This window comes from Canis lupus, chromosome 12 (assembly GCF_048164855.1).
Source record: "Canis lupus baileyi chromosome 12, mCanLup2.hap1, whole genome shotgun sequence".
Lineage (NCBI taxonomy): Eukaryota > Metazoa > Chordata > Mammalia > Carnivora > Canidae > Canis > Canis lupus.
In genome coordinates, this window is record NC_132849.1 from 9,789,567 (window position 1) to 9,812,031 (window position 22,465).

At 35.5% G+C, this 22,465-nt stretch overlaps 1 protein-coding gene across 7 annotated transcripts in view; it reads left to right on the forward strand.

Moving 5' to 3' along the window:
- Nucleotides 1-22,465, forward strand: part of GDAP2 (ganglioside induced differentiation associated protein 2) — an 81,262-nt gene that overhangs the window by 36,760 nt on the left and 22,037 nt on the right. For 6 of the 7 annotated variants that reach the window (XR_012004122.1, XR_012004124.1, XR_012004123.1 and 3 more), the window contains exons 9-13: nucleotides 4,886-4,962; nucleotides 5,742-5,818; nucleotides 8,679-8,818; nucleotides 9,469-9,523; nucleotides 20,026-20,169. Coding sequence is in view for 3 of the 7 variants with exons in the window: in XM_072769601.1 (XP_072625702.1) it covers nucleotides 4,886-4,962; nucleotides 5,742-5,818; nucleotides 8,679-8,818; nucleotides 9,469-9,523; nucleotides 20,026-20,169 (493 nt within the window). In the remaining 4 variants the exon portion in view is untranslated. The remainder of the gene's footprint in view (nucleotides 1-4,885; nucleotides 4,963-5,741; nucleotides 5,819-8,678; nucleotides 8,819-9,468; nucleotides 9,524-20,025; nucleotides 20,170-22,465) is intronic. The other variant, XM_072769603.1, reaches the window with a different exon arrangement.

Below are 22,465 nucleotides of genomic sequence, written 5' to 3' on the forward strand. Positions count from 1 at the left end.
TTCCTTGGTCAGCTTAAGACCCAATTGCCTACAACCCATAAGTCATTTGCCACAATAAAAACTTTATCTCATTCATTATTAAGTATTTATTGAGCCCTTACTAACATACCAAGTGTCATGATGAAAACATAATAAAGTGACATGCAAGACAGATACAATCCCAGCCCTCATGGAGCCTAGGGTCTTGCAGAGGAGAGAAATGGTAAACTAATTATTAAATGAATAATTTATTTTAAATTACAGGATACAGTAAGTATATAACAACGGTCCTAACTAAATCTAGTGTGGGGCAGGTGCCCAGGCCAGGAAAAGCTTGTGTTGATTCTAAAACCCAGGCTATTGGTCATACACAAATAGTTTAGTCATTAGTCTTTTAAGAGTTTTTGAGTAAATTTTCTTCATCATTCAACCTGAGGTTATGCATGTGGATGGTAACTGATTAACTGGAAGAAATTGTTTTGTTAGCTTTGTGAAGACAGCACCCACCCTTAGTTGCTTACAGTCTGTTAAGAGACTGTCTACTCAGTATTTCTGCCTTCAGAGCACTATAGTGGCCACCTTTCCTGCCATTTTTGCCATATTTTGTGTGACTGTTTACCTATAATTGTAGTTTACCCAGTAAGTAATAGAAATCTGTTTATTTGGAGTAACCTTTAAGAAAATAAGAATCTATTTTGAATTGATGTTTTCCTTTTTTATCTTTTGTTTTGATTGTTGGATTGGGATAAAAGATTGCATAGCATTTTTTGAAATAAAATGCAGAAACTACAGCAAAAAATGAGATGCAGTTTATAACAGATAGAATGGAAATTTAAAAATATTTTTTGAATAGATGAGGGAAATAAAGCATTGTTTCTCTATTGGCTGAGGAGATAAAACTAACATTTTTTGCTTTTATTTCCTCCTCCCAAATACTTTTTTAAAAGAAAAGAAAATTGACTAATCAAATCAGATTTACATGATCCATAGTGGAATGGAGGAGACTTTTAATAAGAAAAAAGAAGAAACCAGATGAAGATAGCAGTCCTGAGTTGTGCCCTGGAATTTATCTTAATACTTAGAAACTGGAGCAGCACCACTGTCTCAGCAGTGACAATAAATCTTTTTTAAATCATTAAGCCTTTAAGAATTTCATGCAAGCTATAAACCTCCCCATGAACATGTTCATATGGATGTTGCTTTTGCCAACCAAAATCTATTCTAGGATATCAAGTTGTTAATCATAGATTAAAGTTAAAAAACATTTTAGAGTTGATACTATTTCGGAGTTCACACCATGGACTATGGTCAATTTTAGATAGATTAAGGACTTAATTTTTTTTTTAATTAAAACTCATGGAAGAAGTAAGCTAGTATCTTTTATACCTTGGAGAAAGGACAGGTTTCTTAAAATATAAAAAGCAGTGGCTATAAAAGAAAAAATAGCTTCGACTATATTAAAATTGAGAACTTTGGCAAGTGGGGCAATGAATCTTAAAGAAAGTGAAATCAGATTATAGAATGGGAGTATTCACAGTAAACATAACTGAGAAATGATTGCTATCAAGAATAGACAAAGAATTCCTACAAGTAAGTGAGAAAAGAAGAAATAGCCCTGTAGAAAACAAACAACATGAACAAGCATCTCACAGAAGAGGGAAACACACACAGTAAACGTGAACAGGATCTCGGCATCATTAGTGACCAGAGACCCAATTGGCAAGAATTAAGACATCTGCTAATGCCAGCTGTTGAGGAGGATGTGGGCTCACGGGGTCTCATAATCATTGCTTGTAGAATGGGTACAATACTTTGGAAAAGGGATCTGGTCTTATCTTCTAAAACTAAATATACCTGTAACCTAGCACTTCAACTCCTTTGTATCTACCCAAGAGAAATCATGCACTCCTATACCAGGAAATGTAAAATAAGTTGATCGTAGCACTGTTCACAGGAGCAAAAATCTGGGAACAGTCTAAGTGTTCACCAGTAGGGGAGTGGATGAAAAAAACTATAGTTTTCATATGATACAAATACATTGTATAGTCATCATAGTGAATGAACAACATCACCACCCAATTATATAGATGAATCTTAGCTGTCTAGTCTAGTAAGTCCAACAAGTAAGACCCAAAAGATTACATACACATAGCATTATAAGCTTTTTCCAGAAAGTTGTTTTGGAATATATCAGATGAACCAAAAGGATATAAAAAGGAAAGCAAGAAAATGATGGATGGGTGATTCCAGAGACTGGTTATAGGGGCGGGAGCTAGAATTGAAGGGGAATGACCACATGATTAGATGTAGACTATTGTGAGGGTGCTAGCTTTTATTGGGGACAATAGGTTTCAGAGTGCTTATTACTTCATTAAAAATAACTAATTAGATAGCCAGCTTTTTAAACATTTTGTAGATTTATTTATTTTAGAGAGAGAGAGACAGCAAGTGCCTAAGAGCAGGGAGAGGGGCAGAGGGAGGGAGAGAATCTCAAGCAAACTCCCCACTCAGGGCAGAGCCTGACACAGGACTCGATCTCATGATCCTGAGATCAACTGAGCAGAAATCAAGTCAGATGCTAACTGACTGAGCACCCAGGCTTCCCTAGATAACGTTTTTAAAAGAGAACCACGTGTGTACCAGTGATGAGTATTTTGAACCAAGGTTAATTCTATTTTGTGCACCTAAATTCCAGTTGAAATTTTTTTTCAGAGTTCATTGAACACGTTTTTACTCAGCATCAGGAGTTACCCTAGAGATTGCCTGGACATATAGAGGCAAATAAGACGGATTCCCTATCTTGTGGTGTAACAGTAGAAATGAACACTGGCAATAAGCGGGTGAAGCCATGTACTATACCTCATGGTGCAAAGAAGGGGGAGCAGTTCTACATGTCTGGACCTTGCCTCCACACCCTCTCACTCTGCTCTCCCCACCCTTCCCTGCCAGCCCTCCTCTCAGCATATCGATAGAATATTTAGACCTCTGTTGGATTGCTTGTTTCGTTCTTACTACAGAGTTCATTCTTTATAACATTTGTCCATCTCATATGTTCAACCTCAAACTCTTTGAATCCAAGGACTTTTTATCATTCTCAGATGCCCCCCAAAATATCTTGAATAATACTCATGTTTATTATTTCATTAAAGATTTGAGTCCCTGCTGTGATGCGGGCACTTGCATGTACACAATATATCCTTGAAAAATGAGCTAATGAATACAAGAGTGGAATATAGAAATTAATAGACATTTACTGAATTCCTGTTACATGATTTGTGCTAGGACTTGTGATGCTCATAAGACACTTAAGATAGTCTGTTCAGTCTTATTGTGAAGATGACTTAGAAGACAGAAAACAGTATCATTGGGGATTTAGTTTGAATAACCAAAGAAGTGACTGTGTAAAAATGTGGAACATTATATATAGAAAAGGAGAACTACTATAAAGATAGGTCTTTTCTTGACTTGCAAATTGTGTTTTCAACCAAAATTTAAAGCTATTTTGTCTTTGACTTTTCAATTTACATAGGTGGGCAAGTTTTTTTTGGTTTTGTTTTGGTTTTTTTTGTTTTTTTGGTTTTTTTTAAAGAGAGAGAAGTGGGGAAGGACAGAGGGCGAGGGAGAGAGAATCTTAAGCAGGCTCCATGCCCAGCACATTGGGCTCGATCTCACAACCCTGAGGTCATGATCTGAGCTGAAATCAAGAGTTAGACTTTTAAAAGACTGAGCCACCCAGGCACCCTAAGCTGCCAAATTTAAAAAGGAAAACTATGGAACTAAGTGATACCAAGTGTTTTTTTCACAGGCGGTAACAATTTCTGATACTAGCAAGTGTATCACTTGATTACAATTCAAATATAATAGGCTTCCTATTAAATATCCTTAGCTTTGTGATTGTACTTTGTAGCTGAAACGTATTCTACATAAACACCACTTTGCAGATAAGGAAATGGGTCCATAGAGTGGAACAGCTTTATTTATGCACAGAAAGTGATAGGATTAGAACCAAGTCTCCCGCTTCTGCTTTAGTTTTTCTCATGTTATGGGATGTTGCCCTATGGGACCTAGATGCTTCAAAGTTGCTTTTCATGCATTTCAGTGCCTTGAAAGCTTTTTTTTGTCCTTTGAATTTTAAGAAAATGGTCTGAAATAGAAAAAATACTGACCTTTTCAGAAATCTGGAGATCTGAATACAACTTCAAAATTCAGCTCTAATAACTAAGATTAGCTCAATGTTTTACAGGTCATTTCCCCTCTTTGAGACTTTTAATATCTTCCAATTTTAACGTCCTCTTAGCTAAAGCCGAGCTACATTCCCTAGGATCTGCTATATGGGCTATCATCGCACCTGGTTTGATTAACCAATCATTAAATAAGCCTGGACTTCCTACATAAAATTACCTGGTTCCTTTGTGGTCCCACATGTTCAACGCTTACCAGTTTTTCTTCTGCAGAGTAAACTCCTTGAGGGCACTGACCGTGTCTGTTTACTGCAGGATTCTTAATACCAAATTGTTGAATGAGTGAACATCTCTTTTAAATAACTGCTGTTGCTTTAGGATTTCTCTGTTTGCATGTTTTTTTAGTAAAGGAAGATAATAGTATTTGAAACTGTTAATTTGAGTAATTGGTACCTTTGCTATTTATATGAGTAGTCTTCACTTGATTATAAAGGATTTTTTAAGATCATTTAGTATGAACACCTTCCTTTCTCAGTTTCTCAGTTTCTCGTTTGTGTTTATCATCAATAATACATTAGTAGAGATTCTGCATAATACTATGACCTCCTTAAGTCCTAGCACATTATAATAAAATCTCATTCTTTAGGGAAAGATAGAAACAGATTCCGTTTGTAAATTTAACCTACAATGGGTTATTATAATAATCATGTCCTTTATTTCTATAGTTATAATCGCTGGTTATGTCAAGCAAGATCTGAGGATCTATCTGATATTGCTTCTCTAAAAGCCTTATACCAAACAGGTGAGTAACTTTTCTTTTACTAATTAAGGACCTTCCCTAACACACTGTTAGGAACTTTTTCTCTGATTTTGTATGTTTTATCTGAAAAAAAAATTGTTTTTATACTAATGGGGATAGTTTTGCTCATTATCAAGATCATAAAAATAATATCTCAACCTAGACATTTTCATCTTGCAATTCTACATTGGCCAACTTTATTTCTTCTTTATGTCCTTTTTCTTACCTTTTAACATTTTTTTCTACTTTTAAAAATACCATCCACCTGCTATTCAAAATTCATACCTTATATAAATATATGATATAAATATATATAAATATATATAAATATATGATAGAAAGTTCTCAGATTTCCACTTTTGCCATTAGATTTCTTTTTCAGCTAGTACTTGTTAATTTCCAATTAGTTTTTCCTGGATCACTAATGTTATTAAAAGTTGTAGTGAACTTAAACAAGAAACTATTTATAAAAAGGTCTTTCCCTGCAGCCTTACCTTTGGCTGTCCCTTATTTAAAACCTGTAAGAAGCCTTATCTTAAAAAAGTAAGGCAAGTCATCAAAACCTCATGAAGTTTAAAAAAAAAAAAAAAAGTATTGTTTTCCACAGTGAAAGATAGTGAAAGATAATCTAAAGATGAAATTTTTTTTAAAAAGTAAGTCCTGATTTTCAGTCTTTTATATCTGTGTAGAATATTTTTATGATATTAGAGTCCAATCTTGGAATGAAGATATTAGAGTCCAATCTTGGAATGAAGTCTACTGATCACATTTCCTGTTCACAGGTGTTGATAACTGTGGTCGTACAGTGATGGTGGTAGTTGGAAGAAACATTCCTGTCACGTTAATAGACATGGACAAGGTAAGCCATAAAAAGGCTCTGTTTTACACATAATGTTGATTTTTACAGTTAGTAGGATATGAATTTGGAATCAGGACTTAGAATATGAGATGGGGCATAATTGTGTGAACCTGGGCCGAGGAGCGGCCCTGGCTCTGTATTTTGGCACATACCATTTCAGTAAGTTAGGGATTTGGTTTTATTCTGTAGGAGAAACAAAAATTCTGGAATGCCATAATGTGATCTCCAAAAATGCAGCTGCTCTGTTTCGGGTATGACGCAAGTCGCAAGTTTTGGGTTGGAATCACTCTGGATTATAATTGTACTAACAATCAAATACTGCTTTTCTTGAAAAAAGAAAAATTAACTCTTGAGTATCTATCTGAAGAGAAGTCAGAGATGTAGTATAGCATAAATCCATGATTCCTTCATCTGGAGGCAAAGGACAGAAATAGCTGATTCATAAAAAAAAAAAAATGGTATTAATGGCAAATAAAAATAAGAAAATAATTCTGCTTTTAAAAATGATTAGTGGGCAGCCCGGGTGGCTCAGCAGTTTAGCGCTGCCTTCGACCCAGGGCATGATCCTGGGGACCCGGGATCGAGTCCCTCGTCGGGTCCCTCCATGGGTCCTGCTTCTCTCTCTGCCTGTGTCTCTGCCTCTCTCTCTCTCTCTCTGTGTCTGTCATGAATAAATAAATAAAATCTAAAAATAAAAATTTTAAAAAACTAACATGATTAATAATCCAAAAAAAACAAAAACAAAAGTGAATCAGGATGAGATACCTTTTTTCACCTTCAAAACTTAGCCAGAACTTTTAAATAATAATCATTGTCATCAAAGATGAAATAAAATGATAAAAGTGGTCACATCTGTTCACCCAGGAATTCTATTCCTGAGAATTTGTACTAAGGAAATAATCTGAAGTATGGAAGTAACTACCGACCCTGAAACTGCCCAAGTTGGAATATTTGGTCAAGGGACCATTGAATCTGCAAAATAAATCTGTAAATCTTAGAACACCAGTTTTATTAGAAACTTACTGTAAGAGAGGAGAAACACTAATAAATCATTCCTAACTATAGTAACAAATTATGTACTTAAAAATGTAAAAATCGCATCCATTTTTAAGATAAAACAGAATTGTAATTGCTTCTGGCTAAGCTTTTAGGCTCCTGGTCCTGGTGTTTGGGTACAATATAGAGGCATTGGAGTTGGCATGTTACAACAGGCTCATTTGTAGCACAGAATTGTAACTTAAATTCCCAATATGTAACTACGATGTACCCACCAGTGGAATGTTATATGACCCTTCAAAATTATGGTTTTAAAGGCAAGTACTGTAGAGAAATATTTATAACATAGTATCAGTAGGAGAAAAAGTGATACATTAAATTGCCTATACACTGACCTTAACTTGTTTTAAGCATAAAGATAAAAACTCAAAATGTAAATATTTCAAAATGGATTTCATGGTTTTAGGGAGAATTTGCTTTCTCCTTTTTTTTTTTTTTTGTCATGTGACTATACCTCCTTATAATGAAAAAATTTGAAGTTAAAGATGGGGAACTTAATACTGAAAATGAGTATTTTAATTTTTTAATTGCCCTGGGGTAGAGAATGGATAGAAAGAGGACCAGAAACAATCCAGTAGAAGCAGAAATAATAGTAAAAATACACACACAGAGGAAAAACTCAACTGATGTAAATGATACCATTAGTAAATTTCTACTTGTAGTCATTTGTGTTATCAACAATCAATATGACATTCATTCTTATCATTTTCATAATGTGATTGATACCAATAAAAGCATAAATCTCTGCATTTGATTTTGGTGTGGACTTGCTTGGTGTTCTGGATATTCATGATGTATCATATAACATAATCCTGGTCCGAACCAGCAAACTGGAAAGATAGTGTGTTTTCTTAGTGCCCTCCCCTGTCAGTTCTGATAACAGTTGGATGCTAATCCGTCTCAGGCCACTCATGTTAATGCCAAGGACTCTCCTGAGGAGAATTGGGAAATTGCCTGTTTGATAATAATCTTTCAATTGGTAACTCTTAGCTTCCTCTATGTCGTCATTTATAGCTATACTACTGGGTCACCCTGGCCCTGCCCATATTGTATCTCTGCTTTGTGTTTAATGTTTCTCTTAAATTTCATCCTTCTTGTAATGGAATATTTCTCTACTGTTTCTCTAATGTGACCCAGATCATCATAAATTTTGAGTCTTTCGGAGCGTTAGAAATACTGCCCAGCCCATTACCATCTACTGACTAAACCTGTTCTCATTTTCCTCATTCAGATCAACATTAAAGATGCCAAGAAAAATAGTCCTCAAAGTGAGCCATGAGAGGGAGGCATCACTCATAATATATTTGTGTACTAATTCTTGGTTGCATGAGAGCCATAAGTCTGTATCCCAGTAGCAGGTGCCAAAATTTTCGTTGAGTTCAAGCAGAAACCTCAAGAGAGATCAGAAGTCTACAAATTGTACTTGTAATGATATTGATACTGGTATCGTAGAGAGGGAAAACCAGGCAATTGACCGAAGAACTCTTAAGAATATATGAAGAGTTATTTAAGACTGGATGTTCTTCTCCACCACTTACAAGGCCAAAAGAGATCCTACTGTAGCATTTCTGAGAATTACTTAAAAAAAAAAAAAAAAAGAGAGAGAGAGAGAATTACTAAACACTGGCAGGGTTCATTTTCTTGAAGCTTTTTTTAAAGAGAATTGATACTAATTAGTTAGAGATGTCCATCTGCAGTGCCAAGGGCATGGATTAGACTAATCTTCTGGATTTTGCCTTGCTCTTGGTTCTGTGAAATAGACCACCTTGCAAGATGATCTTACTTTTACTTCTCTTTTTCCTAGGCTCTCTTATATTTTATCCATGTAATGGATCACATTGCTGTGAAGGAATATGTATTAGTATATTTTCACACACTGACCAGCGAATACAATCACCTGGACTCTGACTTCCTGAAGAAACTCTACGATGTTGTTGATGTCAAGTTAGTTATTTTTGCAAATTATGAAGAGGGGAGATAGCTTCTTTCTTTCCTAACATTAATCAATAAGGAAACATTGCTCATATTCTGTGAAAAGATTTCACAGATAACATAGATTTTTATCAAAAATAGATAAGATGTTTTTATGTGGGGAGGCCCTTCTTAACTCTAACATTTTGCATCTAAGTACATTCCTGTGTAAGCTTTTCCCTGCTTTTAAACATCTTGAAAAAGGGTTGGGATCATTACCAATCTTTGTATATAAAGTAACAAAAACAATGCTTTCCGTTAGTAAGGTGTGTTCTATTACTTTTATCAAAATATGTTTATAAATATTATCTCATTTGACCCAGTGACCCATGAGTATGTTAATCTCTGATCCCAGAGATTCTAGTGCAATATATAAAAAATTTCTTAAATATGATTTTACTTTGTTCTACCTGTAGATGGGTCTGTCACGGCTAAGAGTAACAATATCTTATATAAAACAGGTACTTTAAATAATGAAATGTTCTCTGAATCATTTTTTGACATTTTACCTAAAATTCAATAAGTAGAGTTATTTTTAATTTTTTTCCTATATTTCTGTATTCTAGCAAAGAGTTCATTATCCATAACATGACATACTGACCCTTGTTTTTATTTCAAATCAGATACAAGAGGAATTTGAAGGCTGTTTATTTTGTTCATCCAACATTTCGCTCAAAGGTACAGTGTGTTTCTTTTTGGCTAAATCTTGAATTTTAGTGCACTGCATGCCCACATATTAAGCTCTATTTCAAGATCTTGATTCTTACTATCACCCCTGTGACTGCTGATTTCTTTGTTTACCATTCATCTTAAGTGGTACTGAGTTGTGGTCCTAACACTTTGGTCCCATGTTAACTCCAGTGTCATTGTAGGCAATTCATATAAGCCTCTTTGTGCTCTTTGTTCTTTGGGCTTTTCTCATACCCTTGATATAGAATATACTTTCCTTCTTCCACTCATGGCTAACTTCTATTTGCCCTTCAGATCTCTGCTTCAAACAATTGCTTTCCATAAAGAACCTTCCCCGACTAATTCTGCAACTAGTAGGTACTCCTGCATTGTACTCCTGTAATATTTCAGTCTTCTGTTGTTATGTTTTTCATTCTCGTTACTTAATTTTCTACCTTGTGTTAGCCTACAAGACTTGTGGGAGTTAGAATACAGCTAGCTTGCTCTTTTACTCTCCATAATATCCAGTCTTACATCTTGACTTCATCAAGACATATACTCTTTTAGTCCTTCTGAAATACCTTTTTTTTTGTCTTTATTTCCTTATCTATCCAGCCTAAAACTCATGTTCTGTCATTTCAGTCATTGCTGTTAATGCCTAAAATAACCTGTGATCTCTTATTCTTTCATCACCCTTGCCCATCAAAACCTGGTCATGAGATATTTCATAACTCTGCTTTCTTCACTCCCATATCTGGGTTGCTGAGCACAGGTGGAGAAGTCTTAGAGCCATGTGATTTTGGGCTTCTAAGCAGACTTATGGAGCTTTCACTGGTAAGGGGCCTGTATTATTTCACTGGACTGTGTCCCAGCAGGGCTCTCCACTGTCCTCAAGCCCATTCCTACCAGCAGATCCTCATTCCAGATGTTGATCTGGCCTTGTTCTTAACCAAGAAATTTAAAACATCAGTAAAGAGCTGTCTGTTTTCTCCCCCAGACCTACCTGCCATCTGTTCCTATCATTGCTTCCTTTTCTGTCATAAAATTGTGTTTCTTCTTAATGAAGAGCAGCCCCTCTAGCTGTAATCTGGATCTAATAGTAATAATAGCTAATGTTTTCTAAGCACTTAGTATGTTCCAGCTCTTCCCATGGGTTATCTTGCTTATGTCTTAGATCTACAAAGGAGATAGTAGTATTATGCCCATTTTACAGGCAAAGAAATTGATGTTTGAGAGTTTAAATAACTTTTCCAAGGTAAGCAACTATTAAGTAGCAGAGGCTGGGTTTAAATCTAGACATTTTAATTGTAGAGTCTCCACTCATAACAACACAATATATTTCCATCTCCTCAGGACCTTCTCTTTAGCAATTTTTATCTTTCTCCTCCCATTTTTCTGGATCTAAATCATCCACTTTTAAACATACTAAAGCCTTCACTTCTCTCTCTTCCCCCTAACAACTAAAATTTTTAGTATGATCTACAATCTATGTTCATTGTCTTCCATTTTCTGGATACCTTAAATTCTGGTTCAAATCCCACTCTGACAACTAAAGCTACTTGCAGCAAAACCACTGATCATCTTTATCCTACCTGTTTTCCCTGCAGCCTTGATCACAGATGGTCCCTTCTTCCTTGAAACACTTTGTCTTGGCTTCCTTGAAACTTACTTTGCTGAGTTTTCTCCCACTTCTAGCTGCTACCTCTCAGTCCCCTGTGCTGTGCCTTCTCTCTGCTCATCCTTTGAGTATTAATGTTCCCAAGCTCTCATCCTTTTCTTTCATTCTTTCATCACCTTCTTTCATTCCTGTGTCTTCAACAACCCTCAAGATTATATGCAGTTCCCAAACACATGTCAGGAGAGGCAGTGAAGCCAATAGGCCCAAGACTCAGGGAATGAGTTACTAATCCCAACTCTACCAACTACCAGTTTATCATCTCAGGCAAGTTATGGAAGCTCTCTGTGCATTAATTTCATCTTCTGTAAAGTGGTTATAATAATAGTGCCCACCTTGTAGGGTTATTGGAAGGATAAAATTAATATGTGCAAAATGCTTAAAACATTACCTGACCTATAATAAAAACTCAGTAAATGTTCCCATTATCATCATCATCATTCCTGTGCTTAGACATGCATGTTGAGCTGTTGATTAGATCCTTCACTTAGATGTCTTACAGGTACCTGGAGTTCAACATTTTAAAAACAGACTACTTATGTCCTCTTCCCCTACTCAATCTCAAACTTCTGTTTATGTTTCCTATCTTAGTAAATGGGACCACTGCCCTTCAGGTGCCTAAGCCAGGAACCAGGCAAACATATTACATCAGTTCTGTGTGCTTACTGTCATCCCAATCCATGCCTGTGCCATTGGTCCCAGTGCCTCTATTTCAGTTCATCCTGCCTCCAGTGTAGCACTGTTTCTTCAGGCCTGCCTAATGACATTTTCTTAGAGTGGTAATATAAGAAGCCTAAAATTTATACTTTAGGGCCTTTTGAAAAGTTGACCAACCTCAGGTCTAGGCAAAACAAATCAAAACAAAAAAATGCTTTTTTTTTATTATTATTATATCAGTGGGATTTGGAGAAAAAGAGGATTTATTTCAGCATAAAGCCCAGGATATAGTTACTTATTAGATGAGTAGGGGTGAGAGAAATGACTGTGTCATCCATGACTCCTAAGTGTCATCAGATAAAGCAGATCATGGATTGGGATATCAATTTGAGAGTCCCCATCAAGTAAATAGAGCTTTCACTCTTTAAATATGTTAATGAATTAAGTTGCAAAGAGGACAGCTAAAGAGAGAGCCGTGGGATCAAGGAAGGAGATCAAGGAGAAGTAATCTAAAAATCAGCAGAGGAGCCAAGATTGACTAATGCTCTGGGAGCCAGTGGACAAGAAAAGTATCAAAGACAGTAGAAGCAGTCATTATTTTAAAGCACTGTGGAGAAATTAAGTAAGATAAGTAGTAAAAAGTCTTCATTACACTTCATAATTAAGAGATGAATGAAGGCTTCACTGAAAGAATGGTTTTCACTTTGGGATTTCTCGATTTCTCATTGTTTACAAAATTATTGAATTTCTCATCCAAATACTATCTTTTAAATTTGCATGAAATATTTTAAGTAATTTTTTTTAAAGTTACAAATTTCCTTTTGGTCCCTTAGTAAGTGCTAATTATGCTTATGAGAATACTGTTTGGCCAGGCTTTAAAAAAAAAAAAAAGTACAGTGTTGGAACAGTTTGTTAAATGAAGGGCTTTTCCTGTTCTGTTCAGTTAAGTTCTGATTACATGGTCTTATCAGATACTATTATCAGCTTTTCCACTATTTTGTTAAACTCGGTGGGTAGCTGATTTTTTCTTTCTGTAGCACTTAGAGATAGTACGTGACTATTTCCCCACATCTCATCATCCATTTATATTTTGTTCATCTGGTAGCTACTGAAATTTTTTTCTTTAATGGAGATAGACAGAAGGATTAGCTTGGTTTTTAGCATATCTTTACAAGAATGTGTGCTCTCCCCACTTTTATTCAGTATTGTACCAGAAGTTCTAACCGGGGTAAGTAATATGGCAAGAAAAAGATATAAAATGCCTCTAGATATAGAGCGGAGTAAATATACTGTCTTTATTCTCAGATGACTGAACATCTATGTAGGAAACTCTGTAGTATCCTCAGGAAAACTAATAGAATTAATGAGTAAGTTTTTTCAAGATTTCAGGGTTTAAAATAACTATTTAAAAATCAATTGTATATTTTAGCAACAAATAATCCAATTGAAATTTTAAAAGTAATATTATTTATACTAGCATCAAAATATATTGAATACTTAAGGATAAATATGACCAAAGACGTGGAAGACTTGTGCACTGTACAAGACATTCATGAGAGAAATTAAAGGAGACCTAAGTAAAGGAAGACATATTTTGGACTGGAAGACTTAACATTGTGAAATTCTGTGCTTGTTCAATGTGTTGATTCAATGGCAACCAAAATTTCAGCAAGCTTTTTTTGTAGAAATTGACTGATAAAAATCCAAAGAATTTAAATAGTCAGAACTATTTTAAAAGAAAACCAAAGTTGGAAGACCAACACTCCCTGCTTTCAAAGCTTATTCTAAAGCTACAGTACTCAAGACATTGTGAAGTATTGGGATAAAGATAGACATATAGATCAGTGGAGCAGAATAGAAAATCTAGAAATAGTCGCATGTGTATATAGATAATTGGTACTTGAGAAGAGTGCGAAGTCAGAACAGTCTGTTCAATAAATGATACTGGAGCGATTAGATACCCATATACAAAAAAAAAAAAAATGAACTTTGATCCATGTCTTGCATCACATGGAAACTAACTGGAAATTGATCAAAGACCTAACTTGTAAAATGTAAATCTATTAAACTTCTAAAAAGAAAATATAAGAGAGAAAGCTTTGTGACTTTGAATAAAACAGAGATTTCTTAGATACAACACCAAAGCACAATCCGTAAAAGAAATTAGACCTCATCAAAATTAAAAACTTCTGCCTTTTTAAAGATGGTTAAGAAAGTAAAGTAAAAAGACAAGTCACAGCCAGAGAGAAAATCTTTGTAAATAAAGCATTTATCTGATAAAGGATTTCTCTTTAGAATAAATAAAGAAATCTCAAAAATCACTAAGAAGGATACAACTCAATTTAGAAATGGCAGAAGATTTGTGCAAATATTTCCCCAAAGAAAACGTATAATGTCAGATAAGCACATAAAAAGATGTTTAACATAATTAGTCATTAGGAAAGTGCAAATTAAATCAAATGATATACCATTGCACTCCCGTTAGAATGGCTAAAGACTGACCATATCAAATGTTGGTGAGAATGTAGAACTAGTATTCTCATATGCTATAACATTTTATATTTGGATCAGTGATCCGAGTTATAGAAACCTTGGAACACAATTTGCCAGTTTATTTATAGAAGTAAAGGTATACCTACCATGTGACCAGCCATTCCACTCCTAGTATTTATCTGAGACAAATGAAAGTATATCCATACAAAGACTTCTACACAGATGCTTATAGTCCAAAACTGGAAATAACTGGATACCCATCACTGGAAGAATTAATAACCAAACTATGGTATATCCATACCATAGTTTGGGATACAACTCAGTAGTAAAAAAGAATGAACTGTTAATACCTGCAGCAACACAATGAATCTCAAAATAATTATGCTGAGTAAAAGAAGCCAGACAAGTATAACACATTGTTTCATTCATATAAAATTCCAGGGCATACAATCTAATGTGTAATTATAGGAAGTAGAGCAGTGATTACCTCTGAGCAGGGAAAAGGGGTGGGAGGGAGGAATTACAAAGGATACTGAGAACCTTTGGGAGTGATGGCTATGTCCTTTTTCTTGATTATGATATGAAACCATTTTCATGGGTATATATATATATATATATATATATATGTATATATATATATATACCAAAACTTAACAAATTGTATACTTCAGTTATGTGCAATGCATTGTGTATCAATTACATCTTAATTAAAAGACACATTTTTTAAAAACTGCAGTGAGAGACCACTACACTTCCATCAGAATAGCCAAAATTTAAAAGACTGGCAATGCCAGTGTTGCCAGTGACGTGAAGCAGCTGGAATTCTCCTACATCATAAGTAGGAATTGGAAACTGTGCAAGTACTTTGAAAAGAGTTATGAAAATCTCTTATAAACTAAATATATACCTTGTCTGTGGGCCATCAGTGTCACTGCTAAGTATTTACCCAAATGAAATAAAAACATATGTGCCAAAGAAGAATTCTATAAGAATGTTCATAGCAGCTTTGGTCATAGCAGCCAAAGACTAGAAACAGCCCAGGTGCCCATCAATAGGATTATGAATAAGTAAACTCTAGTATATTTTTATGATGGAGTGTTTCTTGGCAATGAAAAAAAACACACTACTGATATACAAAACCACACACAGGAATCTTAAAATTTAAACATTAAGTTGAGGGAAAGAACCCTTACATAAAAATCATGCTGTATGATTCCATTTTTATGAAATTCTAGAGCAGACAAAACTAATCCATGGTAGAAAAAAATCAAAACATTGTTTGCCTCTCTGGAGAGGGCCATAAGAGAAGAGGAGCATGAGGGAGCTTTCTGGGGTAATGAAAATGTTTTATATCTGAGTAGGAGTTCTGTATGTATAGTATGTATTTGCCTAAACAGCAAAAGTACACCAAAAATCTGTATGCTTCATCAAATGTAAATTTTATAGCAAAGAAACTGAACGAACATTGAACTCTAGTTAGAAAGACGAATGTTGTATTTGGGGACAGCTTACTGATAGCTGCAGTTTACTTGGAAATAGAGCAAAAAAGGGCTCTTTCAACAGTTTAGCAGCTGCCTTCAGCCCAGGGCGTGATCCTGGGGACCCGTAATCAAGTCCCTGCATGGAGCCTGCTTCTCCCTCTACCTGTGTCTCTGCCTCTCTCTCTGTCTCTCATGAATAAATACTTAAAAAAAAAAAAAAAAGAAAGAAATATAGCAAAAAAGTAGGAGGGATCAACAGATGGATAAGTGATGGTAGATATGTGATAAGGAGAAATATAGCAAAAAAAAGTAGGAGGGATCAACAGATGGATAAGTGATGGTAGATATGTGATAAGGAAAACATTAATGATTGTCTTAGAGGTGTCTATACTGGTGTTGGTTGTAAAAATTCTTTCAACTTTAGTGAATAGACATTTTTATAACTTTCTTTACTTCTGTTACAAATTCAGATTTATCAGAATAGTGTTTCTTCGTACCAGACTTAGAAAAATACATAGCCACTGTTTGCTAAGATATGACTTTAATTCCTCCTCCACAGTAGAGTCTATAAATAGCTTATCCACCTTACAACATTGATGGAAGCACATTACCAGAAATTTCAGTGTTAGACCCACTAGCTTTGGCTGTCACATACTGGAATTGCTTCAGATAGGAGTCAGTGGCAGGCTGGGCAGAGGCTGAAGAACAGATGTATAAAGTGAAAAGCGTTATGCTACCTCTTCATAATGTTTTGGGGTGGGGGAAATGAGGGAGGATTGAGAGAATAAAACCCATGTATAATGAAATCCACTGTTCTTTCATACTAAGTCAAAAACTCTAAATGGGGTGTTTATAAAGTAACAAGATGAAATCAAGGGATAGTAAAACAATTGAATCACACTGTTCTGATTTCGATACTCCTCAGATCTTTTCCAGGCCACTCCACCCAAAATGGTAATAAATTGACTGCTCATATAAATCAGTATTATTTTTCTTCTTCAAAGTTTACTAATATAAGGCAAACTAACAGAATGTAAACCCACTCTTGATTCTGGCTCTAGTATATTATTTTAGTGCACAGTTGTGTGAACAGTCTTTTCCTAGTTTATATTGTTTTGTGATCCTGTGTTCATGGCTTTGCATTTGTGAATAGTTTGTGAAAAAATTTCCAACACCCACAAAATATCACAGTAGTCTTTTTCAAATTTCAAGTTTTCATCAGTTCATTAAAATAGTAGATACTAAGTAATGCAAGTTTATCTACATAAGTGTATATTCATGACCTACAAATAATTGAGAATTAAAAGTTAAGCTATATAAAACTAAATTTTTTTAAAGTGAAGACAATGCTGAGTGTCAGCATTAAACAGAATATTTCTAACTGGGTTTCGCCGTCTGTCTACTTGAAGTAATTTTCTCTTGCCAATACCTGGAGGATGTGAAGGAGGTAATGGCAGAAATTGGGATGGAGAAATGTGTTTCTCTTTCACAGATTGTACGCCTGAGGTCACTGACTAGTCTCCCCAACCCAGCCTTCTCATTGAGTTTACCACCGCCACCCCATTTTGTATAGTGTAGCATATTCAGGAGTCCTTTCATAGAACTGTACAATTAAGAGGGACCTTAAAGATCATGTAGGTCTAACTTGCTCATTTTATAGATGAAAAAACTGAGGCGCATATTGAAGTACAATGTACTTTTATTGGAGAATGAAGAAATATTAAACCATTCCTAAGCAGTATTAATAATACCCAGTAATAATAATATACCCAGAAAATCTTACTCCTCCACTTGTTAATTCTTCCAGTGCATATGAAGTTCCTTCTTTTGTTGGGCATTAATTACATACTATGAATATAGTATTAAATAAGACATTTCCTGCATTGGGGAGTTTGCAAGTCTATAGAGAATATACATAGATAATATAATACAGAATGCTAATTACACAGTAACATGAGTAAACACACTGTTGGAACATTTAGAAGCTCCTTTCCAGTTTTGGGTGGAGGGTGGTCAAAGAAGGCCTCTGAACTGGGGTGAATTTTGATCTGAGCTCTGAAGAACAATTGCCAGGCACACAAAAGCAGCAAGGAAAAAGGGTTTTGAGGCAGGAGAACAAAGGCACAAAAGTTTGCTCCTTAGGCCTTCATAGCTCTGTATTTTTCTCCCTTTTTCCAGCGAGCAGAAGCTCCTTGTATGTGTAGGTGTTCACATATTTCTGTGGGCCATTCATTGCATTTAGTACATTTTGTCTTAGTTGGTTGTTATTCTTATGCTAATAATCTAGCTCCTCTACTACAGTCCAAGCCCCCTTTAAAGGAATGGCTCTATTCTTGTTATCCTGTAAGACCTATAACTCAGTGCTTAGTACATAGATGACCAGTAGATGTTTAACTCCTTGCACAAATGCTTAATCTCTTAACATAGCCTTCAGATGCTTCTCTGTTGAGACTCTACAATCTTTTTATTTTCTTAAGCTCTTTCTGGAATCTATAAGATGTCTATGACCTCTTCATAGCTCTTACTGGTTATTAACTACTTCTGTGTCTGGTTGTAGAGCTCCTAATCTGGAAGTTTTCACTAATCTAGTTTGCAGAAGTTTCTGTTAATTAGGTATGTAACAGCCTGTGCTTTAAAGAAGCTGATGTCAAAAACTGATTTGGGGTATGTAAGTAAGCGACTGTTTAATTTTACATAAGTTAACTTACCTGGCTGTAGCAAGGCCAAGTGCCTCTTCTCTCCTCCATCACCCCTCTCCAAATAAACTTGGTAAAATGGGAGGGGATACGTTGCAGAGGGAAATGTTAATAATTGAGGCCTTGTGCCAATCATTGGTAGTGTAGCCAAAATAGAATAGTGACTCAGGCTATAAAAATCATTGTAAAATAAGTCCTATCTTTAGTTACTCATTCTTTATCAAATACTTTGAGAATGATGGTTCTGTCTGTATCTCATAAAACTTTAGACTATTACTCTATGATTGTCTGCCAAGTCCTAGGGAGATTATGGAAATGGACATAAGAAACTGAAATACTGAGAAATAGAAATAAGTGTTCAAAATGCAATGTAAATTTCAGGTGTTATAAACTCAATAGAAGAGAGAATCTAGAGCTGTAAGGGAGAAATGATAATGGAAGTGAGTCTCTACCAAGTGCATTTTTGGGATAGGATACTGATAAGTTAGTGCAGTGTTGTCTCTATACTTTCATGCCTTTTCTATAAGGAGGCACGAAGGAAATATGTCATATTAGGGGCATGAAATATGAGAGAGGCTTGGAACACCCCTGGTAAATGTGATAAGTTTGGCATCAGTGGCAGATGCCCAGAGTGTTGTGTATGTATCATATACAGTTACATGCATTTGTCGTACACTATGCCAGTGTGCATGTTTATATACATGCTTCCTTCTGTAAATAAAATGGAGATACCAACAATATTGTCCCTACCTTACAAAACTGTTGTGTAAGCCATTGGTATACATAACTAATTAGATTGGCAATTTAGATAGATGAACAATAATTTGTGAGTTCTAGCTGTTGCCTGGTTTATGTCAGTATTGTTTGCTACTAAGAATTTTTGCTTTTTCGGAAGCCAACAAATTTGCTGACTAGCTTTTATAGATTGCATGTTATAAAGTGAAATGAGCAAAGGTGGCTCCAGACCCACAGGAGATTTGCTTTGCCTGACTAAGAAAGAAACCACATGCCAGGTGTCAACTGAAAAATAAATGTAATGTATCAAATATTGACAAAACTTTATTTTCAGTCTCACTTGAAAAAAAGAGTTTGTGAATTTGGAGATGTTAACCATTTTCAGAGTACCAATGAATCAATTACTCTACCAAATAGTGTAGGGGTTTTGCCCACAGTAAGAAGCATGTATCGCATGACAACATACTACACACATAGGACAGACATCTAACAGAAACAAAAGCTTCATGCAACACTTTGCTCAGCCTTACAATGTTACTCTGCTGTGTTTCCTTTTTTATTGTTTTTACTACTGTTCATAATCCATTAAACTGATTGCTGTATTCACTGATGAACTACAACCCACACTTTAAAAAACATTACTTATTAAAGGCTTTTTCGGACATAGGTTTCAATTTTGAATTATAGTTTCTATCTAGCATAAATCTTCAAAATCATATTTGTATTTGTAACTTTGGCCACTGGCTTAAGTTGTTTTTCTCTTCTATTAATCAGGTATCAACGTGGTTTTTTACCACCTTTTCTGTCTCAGGACTGAAGGACAAAATCCACCATGTGGACAGCCTCCACCAGCTATTCTCTGCCATATCACCAGAACAGATTGACTTTCCTCCTTTTGTCCTTGAATATGATGCCAGGGTAAGAAGTACCAGGAGTCCCCCCTTACCTAGTGTAGTAGCTTAACTATTCTATAGGACACTGCTTGCGAGCACAGCATCCTTTTATTATAAGATGATATTAATGCAATTAGCAGGTTTTAGTAAACTTGATAGTATCACTTAACATTCTTTTCCTACAGTAACTAGGAAAACGCATTGTCCTAATAGAGGACCCCAACAAACTTTTCAATGAGAGATTTTTTTGCTGTTGGTTTGAAGCCAATCCTTGCTTATATTGTCCTTTTTCTACCACTTCTGCCTAATTTTCTTAGGATTGAATAGCTTTTCTGTGTTAGTGATAATGGCAATGACTTAAAGATCTTAGAGTGATTTAGAAGTAGACATTTTAGGAAATAAAATCCACAGCATTTGGTGACTGAGTAAGCCATTAGGGGAGATGAAAGAGGAAGAATGCCTAATATGACTACCAAAGTTTTTTCTGCTGTGGGAAACTTGTTGGATGGTATTGCGACCACAATGTTCTTTGGAGGAAGAACATTGGGGTGAGGGGGTGGAGGAAGTGGAAGAGAAGAGATTGGTGGTGTGTGGTTTGTGACACACTAGGTTTCAGGTACCCCGTGGAGCATTGATTGAGGTGGAGATCCAGTAAGCGGTTGGATATTACCTTGTAAGGAAATATTTTCCTTTGCTGGGAGAAATGAAAAATAGAATCAGAGAAAAGGAATTGAGTATGGAGTTGGTTAATTTATTATCATGTTCAGCTGTGCCTTGCATGTAGTGGAAAAGACAGGGCATGATGTGTCATTGTTGGCTGGTTTCAGTGGGCTTCTATTTTCTAGGTCTTGGGTGACTTAGAATAGTGACATAAGTTTTATAGGAATGCAAGGAACCTTTGAAGGTGATTAGAAGATAATTTTTATCTATCTATATCAAAATGTTACAGAGACCATTTCAGAAAGGCTCCTGGTCAGCATTCTTACAGATACAAGATTTAGTCAAAGAAGAGAGTATACAAATTTGGCAACAGTTCTTCAAAGTTCTAAGACTATTTCCAGAAATAGAGAAAATAGATTGCTCAGCAGTCTTTTGCACAGTGTGAGACTAATATAAAAAGCTCTATTTCATAGCATTAAGAATTAGATTCGCCCTTCTTACTTTATCACAATTTAATGTAGATAATAGAAACCTAAAAACATATGGTTGTAGAATGGAATGGAGAAATCTTAAAGATGGATAGTGAACCATTTCTTTTCAGATGAACTTCAAAATAGAGTTCTCTCTTCAGGCATGTTTCTTAAGCATGGTTTCCATGCATGGTGAGGATATAGGAGTGGTTAGTATAACAGATCTTGATAGGAAACTCTGAAGTACAAAAAAAAAGTTTTCATTAATTTTTTTCAAGTATCCTGAAATGCAACCAATCCTGGGATTTGTTTCTACCTAATTTTTAAAAATCTTTTTAATACCTGGTCAAATTTATAATCAGAAAGTAAATTTTCCTAGATCTTCTCTTATTTTCCTGGCTATGGTCCCAGGATCAATCTTACTCCAGAGCATCTGCTCTGAAAAATTTCAGAGCTTTTAGGGGCACCTGCCAGCACAGTTGATTAAGCGTGGGACTCTTGATTTCCGCTCAGGTCATGATCTCCAGGTTGTGAGATCCAACCCTATGTTGGGCTCCACACTCAGTGTGGAGTCAGCTTGAGATTCTGTCTCCCTCTGTCCCTCTCTCCTTTCCTCCCCTATCCCCTACATTGCTCACCCTGTCTCTAAAAAAAAAAAAAAAAAGTTTTTGATTCCCTTAGTTACTCAAATAACATTTAACCACCTACCATGTTCAAAACCAGTTAGAGTGAATGCTCCATTCATAACAAATAATGTAAATATACCACAAAGCACTGCTATTTTCTTTCTTTCTTTTTTTTTTTTTTTTTTTTTTAAAGATCTTATTTATTTGAGAGAGAGAGAGAGCACAGGCAGGGGAAGAGGGAGAAGCAAACTCCCCACTAAGTAGGGAGCCCAATGTGGGGCTCAGTCCCAGGACCCTGGAATCATGACCTGAGCCAAAAGCAGACCCTTAACTAACTGAGCCACCCAGGTGCCCCAAAGCACTGCTATTTTCATCTCTCATTCTCCATTCCTATTACCTACATTAATGCTAAGCATTTCTGTTTATGGTTTACTAAAACACAATTTGTCAGATACTTTCCTTAAAAATGAGAAATGAATCCTAAGTCCCATAAATGTAATCAGAGGTCCATCTACCATAAAGTTAACTGTCTTCATTTTTATTAAGATGAAGTTAGCCAAATGAA